This window comes from Macaca thibetana, chromosome 11 (genome assembly GCF_024542745.1).
Source record: "Macaca thibetana thibetana isolate TM-01 chromosome 11, ASM2454274v1, whole genome shotgun sequence".
In the NCBI taxonomy this organism is placed as follows: domain Eukaryota; kingdom Metazoa; phylum Chordata; class Mammalia; order Primates; family Cercopithecidae; genus Macaca; species Macaca thibetana.
Window position 1 is genome coordinate 120,343,268 of NC_065588.1, and position 14,424 is coordinate 120,357,691.

A 14,424-nucleotide genomic window follows, 5' to 3' on the forward strand; every position below is an offset into this window, starting at 1 on the left:
ATTCTGGATGGGGGAAGGTTCTGGGGCTGTAGTCCAGAGAAAGGCCTGGATCCTCAGGGAGCTGTCTAGTAATGTGACCGCTCGCCCGCCAGCATTTAGCAAGCAGCTGCTCTGTGCCAGGCCCATGCCAGGCGGCAGCGACACAGAGGAGCGGGGGCGGTTTTGCCCAGTGCTGCTGCTGCTGTTCCTCCTCCTTTTGGGTTTAAGTCACATCTATTTTTATGTCCTGATTACACAAGGAACACATGTTCATTGTAGGAAAAATCAGAAAAACATATAATAGGCATTCCAAATATATGTGTCAGTCAAAAGAAAACAAAATCACTCATCCCCCTGCCCACTAATAACCACTTGCCACACGGAGGGATCCAAACATCCTTCTCATCTTCCCTTAGAGAGCTCAGGCCACACGCGTAACTCTTCCTAGCAAGTGTGTGACTAGTGAAAACGGCACTGACACGTACCACAAAGGGAAAGGTACTGTCATTTACTTCTGGGGAGGAGTTCTTACCTGTCTGTTCCGAACTTTTGACTGTCAGCTCATATGTTAAATCTAAAAGGGAAATGTTACACATTAATTCTGTTACCATACATTTCAAAATCTTCATCAGCTTTGAAAATGCAAAACCGATGCCCATGATTGGCCAGCAAGTCCTACCCAGACAGAGCAGGGTTTGGCAGCAGGAGAGGCGAGCATGACAGCAGCAGAAAATATCAGGGGCTGCTGTGCTCCCTGGGGTCAGAGGGCACCCTCTGTTCCCCCAAACTCCCTTCCCCATTCCCCCACGACATAGCCCAACCATCCAAAACAAGCCAGCAGCTGGCTCCATGTATCACACAGGTTATATCTTGGTTATCAGTTCCAAAACGCATTGGAGATTCTAACCATTGTATTTTAATCTCTTAAGTCCTCAGTATGCCAAGAAAAGGCTTTGCAGCTTTATGCTCAGTGCATCTTGATTATGCAATGAGGATGATACAAGGCATTCAGATGGACTCCTGCAATGACGATGGGAGCTGGGGGCAGGGCAGGCCTAGCACGTTCTGGCGCTGGGCTCTGCCGTGCCCCGTAGCTGCCCCCCGCCTGTTCGGGCCTGCTCCCCGATGTACCTGTGCAGTGCTGCTGCAGCCGCCTGATCTCGGAGTGCAGCCCCTTGAGTGTGCTGGCATGCTCCCGCTGAAGGAACAGGAGGTTCTTCTGTGCGCTGTGCAGCTGGTTCTCCAGGTTTGTGGCTGCCATGCTGACATCCAGGGGACCTGTGGGTAACACAGACCCTGGCTGCGGTCCCTGAAAAGGGTCCCAGGGCTGCCTGCCCTCCTTGGCTCTGGGTGCAGAAGGGTGTGCACTTCCCAGGAGAGAGCAGAAGGAAACCACAGCGCCTGAAGGGCAGGGCACGGGGCACCAGGGCTACACTCCCATCACTGCAGGCAGGCCCCAGGCCAGGGACAGCAGCCTCTGCTTCCTGAGCACCTCAGGGTGTGCCCTAGCACTTAGCACCATGCCTCGCACACGAATGAGTGAGGCCCACTCCACCGTACAAAGTCACTTCCCTTTACTCATGAGGAAACAGATCAAGAGAGCCAGATTCGCGAGCCTGGGGTCACACAGCCAGTGAGGTATGGAGCAGGGATTCTAATCCAGGGACCCGTTTCCAAATCCTGTCCTCTCCACGCACCACCTCACCCCAACAGAGACCAAATCACTCCCAAAAGATTTCCCTGACCAGGAAGCACTGACAGCTTCCTCATGGGACAAGTTGGCACCTGGGAAATGGGCCAAACATTTCCTCTAAATGGCATCTGGAGCCGGCCAAAGTAAGGAGGGAGAGCTGGACTGAATTCCAGAGGGAAGCCCCCTGCACTTCACAGCACAGCGAGGAGCCACAGATCCTTCTTGGGAAGGTTTGAGAACGTATCTCATGGGGCCAGGGGGTGGCGCAGGTGTCTGGAGTCTGTCCCCAATGCTTGGCCCCTCCCAGCCCCAGCTTCCAGCATCTGATGCTTACTCAGGGCCCCAGACTCTACCTTCATCGTAACTCGAGAAATGTGGTGAAGTCATGGGTCTTTCTGGAAAAGCTACCAGAGTAATTCAAGACGCTTGTACAGCACTGAAAAATACTGAGGATGAAATGTGGGTTATTTGCTTATAAATTATTATTGTAAACACAGAGCCTCAGAATGCATTTTTCCTAATTTGCTATTCCAGAGAACCCTCCGTAAAGGAGGTACAACTTCTCAATGGCTCCTGGGACACAGCCCATTTGTAGGATGCCACAATGGGACCGTTTTGGAGACCCTGACACACCCAGGCTGTCACTGCTTCAGACGACACCAATTGCTTGTCAATGATCTGTACGACCAGTGATGTGCATGCACACTAGCTCTGGAGCTAGGACGAGTTCATAACGAACTTCAGACATACACTTTCATCACACGAAGACCCTTCCCAGGTGCTGCTCAGGGGGAAAGCCACAGACTCCACTCCAAGGGCCACCTGAGAATGCAGAGAAGGAAATAAAACACGACGGAGCTCACTAAGGGGAATGAACGATGACACATCCTAAAAAGGACCAAGAAAAAGAGAAACAAGAGGCCCTTTCAGTTGGCGACAAAAACTGGCAGGAGAGGGCCGTGGCCCCAGAACACGGTGAGTAGTCTCAGGGGCACCTCGCCATGAGCAACGATTGGGCAGAGCTGATCAGAAGCCTTGAAATTGGTCATCTCTCTGAACTAGCAATTTATTTTTAGGAACCTGCCAAAGGAAAACTATTACTTTTGTGTGAAAAGAGGTAGCTATGAGAATGGTCACTATAGTGCAGTTTGCAGTTGGAAAAGACTAGAAACAAACTCAAAACCGACAACAGGGAGTGGGTTAAAAAACTGAAGGCGACCATTTCTAGGCATGTTTCTATGAAACAAAGCATAGATCTCCCTGGCCTTTGACTCCCCTCGCACTAGGGTGCAGACGATGGCAGAGCTGAGTTTCCATCAAGCAGGGCTTTCCTCCGTGGAACTGTGGGCAGCCTTCCGGCAGAAGCGACAACGGGTGTTTTCTGTCCCCAAAACCGTCTCGTGCTGTAACCGCAGACTCCTGTGTAGGCCGCTGGGCCAGACACTAGTTTCTAAGTGGAACCCCACAGTTCCTGAGATCCCAACACTGTCTGCACAGCACGTGGCCTTGGGGGGCGCTGACCTTAACAAAGGAGCCAGCTAGGACAGCGCAGGTTCAGCATGTGGAACGTGTGCCGCGTGCTTGCTGTGGAAAGGGTGAGCACCTTCTGACCTTGCCCGTCCCTCACAAAGCAGAACGCTTGAAAGCCGAACAGCCTCAGCGTCAAAGGAAGGAAAATCCCAGGAGCGCCTGAGAGCTGTCAGTAGCGGTGCCTACGTTTTCCTTCGACTGAGCAATCCAGAGTCATTCACTCTGGCATCAATTCCAGCACCTCACCTGGAGGCTGAATCCTGAAGAGCTGAAAGGGGTTTGGAAGTGGGAACTCTAGCAGAGCTGCCTGACCACTACTTTCAAAGGACAGACTCAAATCCAGGATTCTGTTGGCTGATGGAAGAAGCAGAGCCCATGTGTTAGTGGCTTGCTGTCAAAGAGAAAGAACCATTTAAATGTGATCCAGAATTTAGTGGGTCTCAGATGACAGGAGAGCTGCCGTAGGCCTAGCGTCCTACCTCTCACAAACGCTGTCCCCAGCTACACAACCTGGCGGTGGTCTTGATGCTGGCATCCCCCGCCATCCACTTCCAGTTCATGATGATGTCGCTGGCATCCTGCTTTGAAAGCAGTTCTCAGATCCGTTCAACTGTACCCATCGCCACTGCTGAGGCCATCCGCACCCTCACCCGAATCCCTGCCAGGAAGCCTCCCCGTCCTCTCCTGCCTGCTCCATTCTGCTCTCCACGTGGCAGCAGAGTGGTTTGGTTGTTAAATCGAGACTGCTTAAAAATCTCCAACGGTTCCCGCTGCTCTGAGAATCGGACTGGTCTGCCCGGCCCTGCAACTGGCCGCACCACCCTCGCTTCTCCTACCCCAGGGCTCCTGGTAGCACCAGCTTTCCTCCGGGTGCCCTGCCGGGCTGTGCTTCTCCCACCCTAGTGCCCTCTCATGGCTCCTCCTCTGCCCAGAACACTCTTCTCGGGCCTCTCTCCTGCCCACCTCTCCTGGGTCTGCACTGTCTACTTATCCTTTAGGTCTCAGTAAAAGTTTACTTTCTCCCGGAAGCCCTGGCCCCCTGGTGCATTACCACCCTGTCCCCAGTTCTAGTCTGTGTGTCTCTGTGAGGGTCTGTAAGTGTGAGTCTATTTCCCACCTCCTTGCACAGACTCCAGGCTGTTCACTGCTGCACCTTAAGCCCTGGCACAGTGCCTGGCACCCTGGAGGTCTGCAAATGGGCCCCTGCTGCCAGTCTGTGGAGTGCAGCTGTGGTGCCAGGGGAATGTAAGGGCTTCAGGGTTGAAAAGCCTTTGTTTCCATGGGCTTCCTATTTAGGTGCTTCCTTTACAGGCATACCTTGCGCAAAGAAAACAGGATATACTAAAACACCCCGAAATGACACGACCACCTCACCCACCATGGTGGCACAAAATGGGATGCGCCTCTATGTAGAGGTCAGTATTTTCTTCTACACACCCCATGGGGGCAGAGGGGAATGGAGTAAAAGTGTTGCCAGCAGCCATCCCTATCATAGTGTGGTATTACATTTTATTTGTAACAAACTTAAATATGATTCAGTAAGTATTCATACTCTAGCTGCCTTGGTCAGTCAGCAACTTTGAATTATAACAACACTGTATTTCATTAATCCACTGTGTTAACTGCAGAAATACAAAAGCATCCTTAAAGTGTCCCATTATGATGGGTAGACAGCCTGGAGAAGAAAAGGCAGGCGAGCAGGGAGAGTGTGATCACATAACGCGTGGAGCTCGCCAGTAAGCGCTGGTGAACCGCTTGGAGCCCTCACAGTGGGGGACAAGGGTCTCCTGGCCTGGGGCATTTCACTGACTGTCACTCTCCCCTTCTTCCACACTCTGTGCTGACTTAAAAGGCCCTGACATGGAGACGCCGTCTGTGCAGGGCATTCTACAGCTGTTAGGATATTCCTAAATAAGACAGGTCCACTTGGGGTCAGGGAAACAAAGCACATCTCCAAATGGCATCCAGATTACTCAATTATTTTCTCATCAGCTCAAAAGAATAACAATATCACTGGCTTTCTGAGGGCAAAAGAGTTGCCACGGCTTAAAAGACAGTGGTGTTTTCCATTGTGGTCCTTCACGACTGAAGAGAGGTAATCATTGTGATGATGTCACGCTCCCAGTACTGTGGCATGACTGAAGCCACCGAGGCATCCTGTTTAGGCTGAGGAGACCCAGCCAAGAGATGCACATAATTCAGAGGGAGAAATGGAGTTGGTCCCAAGGGACTTAATTCAGTATCAGAGACGCTTTAGAAACATGAAGGAACATTCATGACAGATCCGTAATAGGGTCAGCGTGGCGGATGACAGGAGACAGGGCGTCTGCTGCAGATGAATAACGCCGCCTGCTGAGTAAGGGCACTCACCCCTTCTTAGCTGTGTGTCAGCCAGGAATGGAGGGCAGCTCATCCAGCCCGTCTGGCAAAATGCTTGCACTTTCTGTGTCAAAAGGGCATATGCTACAAATTGTGTGCTCTTTGTACTGCAGCGCTCCGTCCTGAGGCAATCCAACTTTGTTCCTCAGCGTTGCTGGGAGCCATCCACAATCTTACAGTTATTTGCTCAACGAAAGGCGGCAAGGCCAGGACACTGGTCCTCTTCCCTCCTTGAGGATGCTGCCCATGGCTGCAGATAATGGGGCTCCAACTGACTATCACTTCGGGGCTTAGTCACGGCTGCCAGGGGCCAGCCCCCCAGGTGACTGTGCACAGCTCTGCTGGTTTCTCTCCCCAGAGAATGCCAGCAGAAGCAATGCAAATGGGTACTTCGAAGGTCAAAGTCCTGCTGAATAGGTGACCTTGATCAGGACTCAAAGGTTAAGCCACACGTACATTTTTTCCTATGGCAAATCCACCAGGTACTAAATTAATTTACTGTTCACTCTACATGTTCAGAAAGTTAATACTCAAAAAAGTCTTTTCATTCCAAATCCTATAGAGGTAGGCTCTGAAGACGTGGCAAGACAGCTTCCTGGGTGGGGGGGTGCACTGCTGTCATTTCCTAGTGTCAACGTGTCTGAGGAAGGCCCGGCCTGGCCGAGTGCACTCTCCAGCAGCCTGAGGACAAGGGGCCCTGTGAACAGCTCAAGCCGAATTCCATTTTCCTTCCAAAGCGCTGTCCCTTCCTCTCAGGGCACTAATGTAACATGGCGACATAATTCTATCCACAGACCACCTGACTTGCCCTTGCACAGTGTTCTTTCACGTTACTTATGTCACTTGCTTTTGCAACCCACCGCTGGGGAAGAGAGGACGCTATCCCACAAAAAGAGAGAATACACACCAATAAACGCATCTAAGCCTTGCTGCTTCTCCTAGCCCACAGGTGATGTGGTGACAATCCCGAGGTCTGGGGCAGATTTAATTTCATGCAGAAATTCAGATGCTTTCCAAGTTGTGCACATCAAGTCTCTAATACTTTGAAACTGCAGAGGAAAAGCAAACACAGCCCACAGAAGTAGCCTTTTGGCATGGAAGGGAAGGCAGCATTCCTCCAGAGTCCAGAGCACAGGGCCAGGCCGTCAGAACAGCACTGCTCGCGCGGAGGCTGGATCCACTGGCTCTCCAGGGTCCACGTTAGAAAATCACACACCTGGCCGGGCGCGGTGGCTCACGCCTGTAATCCCAGCACTTTGGGAGGCCGAGACGGGCGGATCATTAGGTCAGGAGATTGAGACTATCCTGGGTAACACGGTGAAACCCCATCTCTACTAAAAAATACAAAACAAAAAAAAAAACAAAAAAAACAACAAAACTAGCCGGGCGAGGTGGCGGGCGCCTGTGGTCCCAGCTACTCGGGAGGCTAAGGCAGGAGAATGGCGTAAACCCGGGAGGCGGAGCTTGCCGTGAGCTGAGATCCGGCCACTGCACTCCAGCCTGGGCGACAGAGCCAGACTCCGTCTCAAAAAAAAAAAAAGAAAATCACACAGCTATAAAGGCACTGCCGACCACCCAATACGGCAGAAAGACTCACTAATGACTCTTGCTCGTAATACCGGCAAAGGTTCCTAGGAAGCTGGGTGAGGGTGGGGCTTTCTGGGCCAGGCTAGCACCTCAACAAAGCAGCAAGGCTAGCTTAGGAAGAAAGCACAAGGTATTCCACCCTGTAGCAGGTGTGTCCTGGTTCCTGGGATCCCAGCAGGTGCCCAGTCCCAAGGCCAGGGGGCAGACTCATCCTCTTCCCCTGCAAGGCCAGGCGGATAGGAGTCCTCTGGAGGCTGAGTTAGCAATAGGCTATTCCTGGGAAAAAGCAGCACTCGCTGCCAAAAACAGCTCTGGTGTTACCCGTGGGAGGAATCAAGGCCAGACTTATCTTCCCCCTTTTAAAAATATGCCTTTTCCTTTAGTGCCTCTCCTGTGTGCACACCTCCTTGCACAAATTTTCATGGTCAAGCACATTTCTGATCACGTTGCATCTCTCTGACTTTCTTGGGACCAAGCCCCACTTCGCCAGAGGCCCTCCTCAGTCTGCCCTTCCCAGCCGCACCCCACGGGGTCCCCTTGGGGCTGTGTGCTTGTCAACACTGGTGTCCTCTAGCCCCTGGCGTGGCCTGGACCCCTCCAACACAGGGCCTTTGCACCCCTTGTTCCCTCTGTCTAGAACTCTCGTGGCAAACCATTCCCTGCCCCCTGCCTCATTAACTTCCATTCTTCCCGCACATCTGAACTCACACATCACATACGTGCTGCAGATAATTTCCTACCGCTTCATAATGGCACCGAGTGGAGAGCTAAACCAGAACTACACTGCGTTTGCCAAAAAGCACCGCAGCAGCATGAATCTGAACACGACCTCACCCCACCGTTTCTCAACATTCCAGAAGCAATATTCTAACGTATTCCTGAGACATTTCCTGGACAAAAAGAAATGGAGTATCTTTGGTAGGAAAGGGTCACACCATTTAAAAATGGGAGATTGTTTCTGGGCAATCAAGAACAAACTTATCTTTTAGCTGAACACAAAGCCTGTGGAAATAGGGTAATAATTTTAGAATCTAAAAAAATAGCACACTACCACTTAGGTGGTAGCTGTGAATTAGTTATAACGAGCTCTTTTAGATTCTAGTCATGAATAAGTTATGACCATTCACATTTGGTTCTCTCCTGCCATGAACACCAGGAGCCCTGCCGCCCTCTCTGTGCACTTTTTGAAAGGCCCTGACCTGGCAGCACTGCTTGGCCTTTAACAGGGCACAGTGTCTCAGCGTTTGTGCACAAGGACCTCTGGGGGCTTTTCTGTGGGAACTTTCTGTACTGCTCTGGTGTCCTATAGCTTAAGCGTTGCCATCAAGAAAATGAAGGCTGGCCGGGGAACAAAGGCAGCAATTGCAGTGATTGAATGTAACAGGAGGATAAAATGATTCCTAGCAGGGAGGTGGTTTTCTAAGTAGATTCATGGAGTCAGAAAACATTGAGGGTAGAATAAATCTTCAATATCAGGCATCCAACACCCCTTTGTTTCAAGATTAAGAAACTAAGGCCCAAAGAAGATCTGCTTAACACAATGGGATGCAAGAGACTGGCGTGGACAAACTCTTGAGACATTAGACCACTCTTGGGGCGGTAACTGACCCCTATCTTGTTACCTCAGTCATCGTGATGTCTGACTCATGGGGTGGCTTTAAGTGCTAAAAGCAACCAGGACGGGCCTGGCATAGAGTAGTGCTCAATGAATGTTAGCTATATTATTTTTATGTAAACACTGGTCAATAGTCCTATAAATATACCTCAAGATTGTTTACTTAGCCAACTAGGGTATTTCCTGAATATTATCTAAGTATGGAAATGAGCTAGCAAAGAAATTCTAATTACTTCCAAAGAGGGAAGGATAAAAGCAAATAGAAGCATTTTCTGGGACCTCTATCCTCCATTTTCACTGGAGAAGAGCCATTCGGGGAGGCAACTAGAGAGGCAGGCAGAGCAAGGCGCCCCGAGGGACAGGAAAGCCTGCTTCCCCCTTTGGAACCATCTACAGTACTTCACGAGGCTAAAAAAACGGTCCATGGCTAATTAGGCCATCAACTCTCGATCCCAAATACCTGCTTTTAAGAAAGGCCACTCACCGTCTTTGAAAATGGATACTGATGTTACTTGAACTCATCATCACCTGGATAAACTGTTTCGCATGGTAGGACCCTATTATTCCTACTTGTACATGTATCTAAGAAATTCAACTAGTGAGCGAGCTGAAATCTCTAAAAGTTAAAGCAGCAATAAAAAGGGACAACATTTCAAGGAAGGGTAAGTACTCAACAATGACTCCAGGAATATTTTGGTAAAAAGAGTAAACACGATTACAAAGTGGAAGCAAAAAGCAGAAGGCAAAGGTGCAATTATGTTTTAAAAAGATAAAACATCTTGTTGATTAGTCATTCTTAAAGAATTAAGTTTTTTTAATCTGGCAAAAACAGGTGTGGTCGAGAGCTTAGCACAAGAGTCAGAATCTTGGGTTCCAATTCCGACCCTGCCATATCCGAGCTGCAGCCTCTCTGAGTCCTCACCTTTCTCTTCTATAACATGAGAAATAATCAGACTTACATGATACAGTGACTGGGTGGGTAAAATGAGAGTTTTTGTATAAAACATTTTGCAGTGTGTCTGGCTTACTGCGATAAAGTGGCAACTGAACTAAATTTGGACTCATCCAAATGTGGAAACTTTGGATGGGAATGTTTTGTGGGTTCCCCTACTCCTGGCTAAGCAGCAGACGTCTTTTAATAGGCACGTCTCTAAAAGCTGGAAGAGGAAAGAAAACTCCAGTAGCAACCAGGAAAAAAAAAAAAAGATTTTTTTGCGAGATAATCACCACACAAAATAACCTGAATGTCTGTCAATAAAGGGCTAGCATGGCACATCTAAAGTATGCAATAATTAAAAACAGCATAGATCTGTATTTACCAACAAGGTAATATGTCTATGATAGGTTAAGTTTTTAAACAGTATGTTAAAAACTGTACATATATTTTCACATTTTTGTATATGTGTAGAAGGATATACACCAAAGTGTTAAAAATCATTTGTCTCGGCCAGGCACAGCGGCTCATGCCTGTAATCCCAGCACTTTGGGAGGCCAAGGCGGGGGGATCATAAGGTCAGGAGATGGAAACCATTCTGGCTACCATGGTGAAACCCTGTCTCTACTAAAAATACAAAAAATTAGCTGGGTGTGGTGGCACATGCCTGTAGTCCTAGCTACTCAGGAGGCTGAGGCAGGAGAATTGCTTGAACCTGAGAGGCGGAGGTTGCAGTGAGCTGAGATCATACCACTGCATGCCAGCCTGGGCGACAGAGCGAGACTCCATCTCAAAAACAAAAACAAAAATTAGCTGGGCGTCGTGGCATCCGCCTGTTATCCCAGCTACTGGGGAGCCTGAAGCAGGAGAAACGTTTGAACCCAGGAGGCGGAGGTTGCAGTGAGTTGAGATCACGCCACTGCACTCCAGCCTGGGCAACAAAAGGGGAAACTCCATCTCAAAAAAATAATAAAGATAAATAAATAAATAAATAAATAAACATTTGTCTCTAGGTGGTGGACTCTGGGTGATTTTTACCTTTTAAAAATTCTATTTTAGTACTATCTATAAAGCTTCTTTAGTGATGAAAATATAGTCAGAAAAAAATTATAAAGTTTTCTCTTAAAAAAGATAATCACTAAATATCCACTAACAAAGTAGCATCATATGTTTTAACAGTATTGTTCCAGGGTAATCTTGGATTGCTAGAATTGTGATTGGTTTACCATCACCAAGAAGAATTAATGGGAAGGTAGTTGTTACAAATGTAACAATTTAGTGTCCCAAAGATACGCAGAAAAATGACAATGATGAGAACTTAGGTGCCTCCCGCCATGCATTATACATTCCTGTCATTCTCTGACATTATCTTTCATGTGTTATTTTATTTTATTAAGGCTCATCGACAATTCTTTCGACATTAACAGCCATTTCCTTCTGAAAGAACGTGCAGCCTAACATTGAAGTTGTAATGGATGTGATTAGAGAGCCTGACAATTAGACATGGAAAGAGGGTACGCAGCCTGTCTGGGAAGGCTGCAGTCACTGGAGGCCTACAAGATGGATTTATTAACCGGGTTTCTCTGCACTCTGATTATCTCATACTTTAAGAGTTTCTATTTGGCTTCTATTTAAAAACCATGTCACGGGTCTGTACGCTGATGAGGGCTTGGCTTCTCTGTGTGAAAATGCCTCATGAAGAAAGCAAGTCTGTATTTCCGGTTGCTTACGCGTGTCTTTCAGTGGCCTGTGCACGCCAAGATAGGCAAACACATGCGCTCCTACCATCTGTGTCATGTGGTGCCTTCTGGGAGTGTCCTGGGCTTCATGGAAGATTGGGTTCCTAACCGCCAGGAGGCCAGCAGCGGGTGGCAGACCCCACCCCAGGAGAAGGGAGCACCAGCACTCCATCTCCGGACCCTCAGAGCTGGAGGGGCGATGCCCATACAGTGTCAACTCTGCACTTTCTATTCCAAAGGCACAGGCTCAGGGAGAAGCTGCTTTGGGGGAGAAGGTGGCTAGTGGGGCCATGGAGGTGCTGCTCAGGCCCTTCCCACCCTCCCTGCATCCTCCTCCTGCCCTTTCTCGGCAGCCCCCAATGTGACTGCCCTCTGGTGATCACCCAAATAGCCTTGTTTCAAGAGCTAAAGCTAGAATGATTTTCAACTTAGTAGAAATGTCACTGGTGCACTTCTAACAAGCTTGTCATTTACCACGATGATCCTGAGTCAACAATTTAAGCACACAAATATCTCATAAGTTACCACACAAACAGTTCTACCTAGTGATACCTTCCTTTAATGGGAGGGCAAGTAAGCAGTTCACATCCAACTGGTCTTTCCATTTCCACCTCAGATTGAGATTACTGCCGATTTTGTCTACTAGTTGATAACTAAAAGATACAGTGATCCCAAATGCCAAATCATCGTTCATCCTAACGAAATGGGAAATACTTCATCCTAGTGCTTGATGATCACAAGCTCAACTGTAGCTCCTAGGCCAAGAAGATGTGTTCCCTTACTTTCAAAATCTCAATCTCTATGGTTTGCCAAACACATGGACCAATTCGCCTGACTTAACTGATAGGCTTCTTTTATCCATTTGTGGGTCTGCCTAATTACAGTACAGGTTTTAAGGAAGGAAATATATTCATTAGCTAAAGCTCTATACACTTTTTTTGGGTTGGGGGGGAGACAGGGTTTCTCTATGTTGCCCAGGCTTGACTCAAACTCCTGGCCTCAAGTGGTCCTCCTGCTTCAGCCTCCTATGTAGCTGGGATTATAAGTGCCAGACCCCTTACCTGGCTCTATACACTTTAATTGAGCCATATTTTCCCTTTATTACTTACAAAAAGTGAAAGCGTCCATGGTTTCATTAGCTCTAATGGGCATCAGAGAAGATGCCTGTCACTTACAGAGGAAAGAGGCGTCATCCGTGTAAGGTGGTAGAAAAGGCTCTGCCCAGTCCCAGCCGTGTCATCTTGGACAGTGTAAGAATTTAGCTACGCATCAAGCAAAAGCAAGCCAACTCCTCCAACTTGCCTGTCTGTGAAAGGGGCCCACACTGATTCCACAGGGAGGACGTCAGAGATCCTAGATATTATTAAAATAGTCCAACAATAGTCACTTCAGTGAATAAAGTCACTATGACCAGGCATTTAATTTTAGTACTTACATAGCTTCTGGTGATCAATAATCAGATACTTGTTTTTATTGAACATTTATTCCTTTGGAAAAACATAGCTTAAGTATCAATATTTTTAAAAGACAAACTCATATTTTTAAGAAGGCATTTACCATTTCCCTAGATCATTTCCTTTTTTTTTTTTTTTTTTTTTTTTTTTTTTTGATGGCTTCAGCATGTCCATTTAAGGGTGTTTGACCTCTGACTTTCCATCTAGTGATCTGAGAGCCCCAGCGTGGATTATTCAATTCTTTACAAGTATCCTTTCCGCAAACTTCCTGTGCTGTGCAGAATAGGTGAGGCATGCTTACTGATGGCATTTATGACTGACCCCCATAAAGTTCTTCCCACTCACAATCACTCTTTATTATGTCAGGGAACAAGAGAATTCCCAGAATCATATGTTCCAGCTCTCTGGGAAATCATGCATTAAGTTCCAGGGGAAGGGAAAAGCTTCCCACAAAACAGCTATCCATTAAGAAAGTCTGTTGTTTAAAATGCACCAGCAATTCTAACATCCAGAGACCAGTGAGAGAATGGTACAAGGCAAATAGGTGTCACTTTAGGGCTGTCTTGCAACCAAATTTTGATCATCATAGATAAATGAGCCATTAGTGCATTAACCCAGTCAAAATAAATGAAAACAAGTAATGGCAAGTAAAATAAGGGGCAGGACAACTGTATTTCATAGATCACATATCAGCTGTGGGAGGAGAGTGAAAGAAATTGGGGAAGGTAGAAAATCACTACATCTGATATTCATTAGGAATTTTCAGAGAATGAGAGGCAATCCAGTATTTTCTTCCTGTCCTCGCCGTGTTAAAGGTCATCATTTTTCATTTGCACTTTTTCCATTTGTACAACTGACTTTGTCTCTTCCTCTTATATTTGACCTTGTGCCCCCACAATGGGGTTAATTGTAATCCTTGGTTCATGACACACTCTTTAAGGGCTCACTTTCATTTAGATACTTTTACAAATAAGCACCCAATGTATCCAACATTTTTGGAACTTAGCAATTTTGGTTTTAGAGTGCCCAGAGTTTCCATTTGAAGTCTGAAATTCTTAGGTTGGATGTTTCAGCTTCTTCTGGTTGATCCAGCTCTGGTGAAGCCTACTGGCCAGTCAGGAGCCTGGGAGTTTGACTTCCCAGTTTTCAGAATGGACAGCATGGTCACCTGAGGTCACACATGGCGGCCACTGTCCTTGCTGGCTGTGGGGGGAGTGTGAGGCAGCTTCCATCTTCGCAAGCAGCTGCTATGGGGATGCCTTTCAGTTGGCTCTGCCTGGCTTCTCAAGGGTGTGATCACCACACTGTAAAGGGTGGTAACAGCAATCATGTTTGAGGATAACTCTGTCCTAACGCATTCCCTGGGTTTAAAGCATCTGGGCAAGAAAATACTTAAGGGCCCACTTTCATTTAGATACTTTTAGAAATAAGCACCCAATGTATACTCAAAGACATTTTTTAATAAGAAGCTGAAAATCATTAATCAAAATAGTAATTATGACTATTATTTACCA

At 47.5% G+C, this 14,424-nt stretch overlaps 1 protein-coding gene across 2 annotated transcripts in view; it reads right to left on the reverse strand.

Moving 5' to 3' along the window:
* Nucleotides 1-14,424, reverse strand: part of CCDC92 (coiled-coil domain containing 92) — a 299,056-nt gene that overhangs the window by 5,791 nt on the left and 278,841 nt on the right. For both annotated transcript variants that reach the window (XM_050748100.1, XM_050748102.1), the window contains 3 exons: nt 2,026-2,118; nt 1,111-1,257; nt 512-553 (listed from right to left, as the gene is read on the reverse strand). In XM_050748100.1, coding sequence (XP_050604057.1) covers nt 512-553; nt 1,111-1,257; nt 2,026-2,059 — 223 coding nt within the window. In that variant the 5' untranslated portion in view covers nt 2,060-2,118. The remainder of the gene's footprint in view (nt 1-511; nt 554-1,110; nt 1,258-2,025; nt 2,119-14,424) is intronic.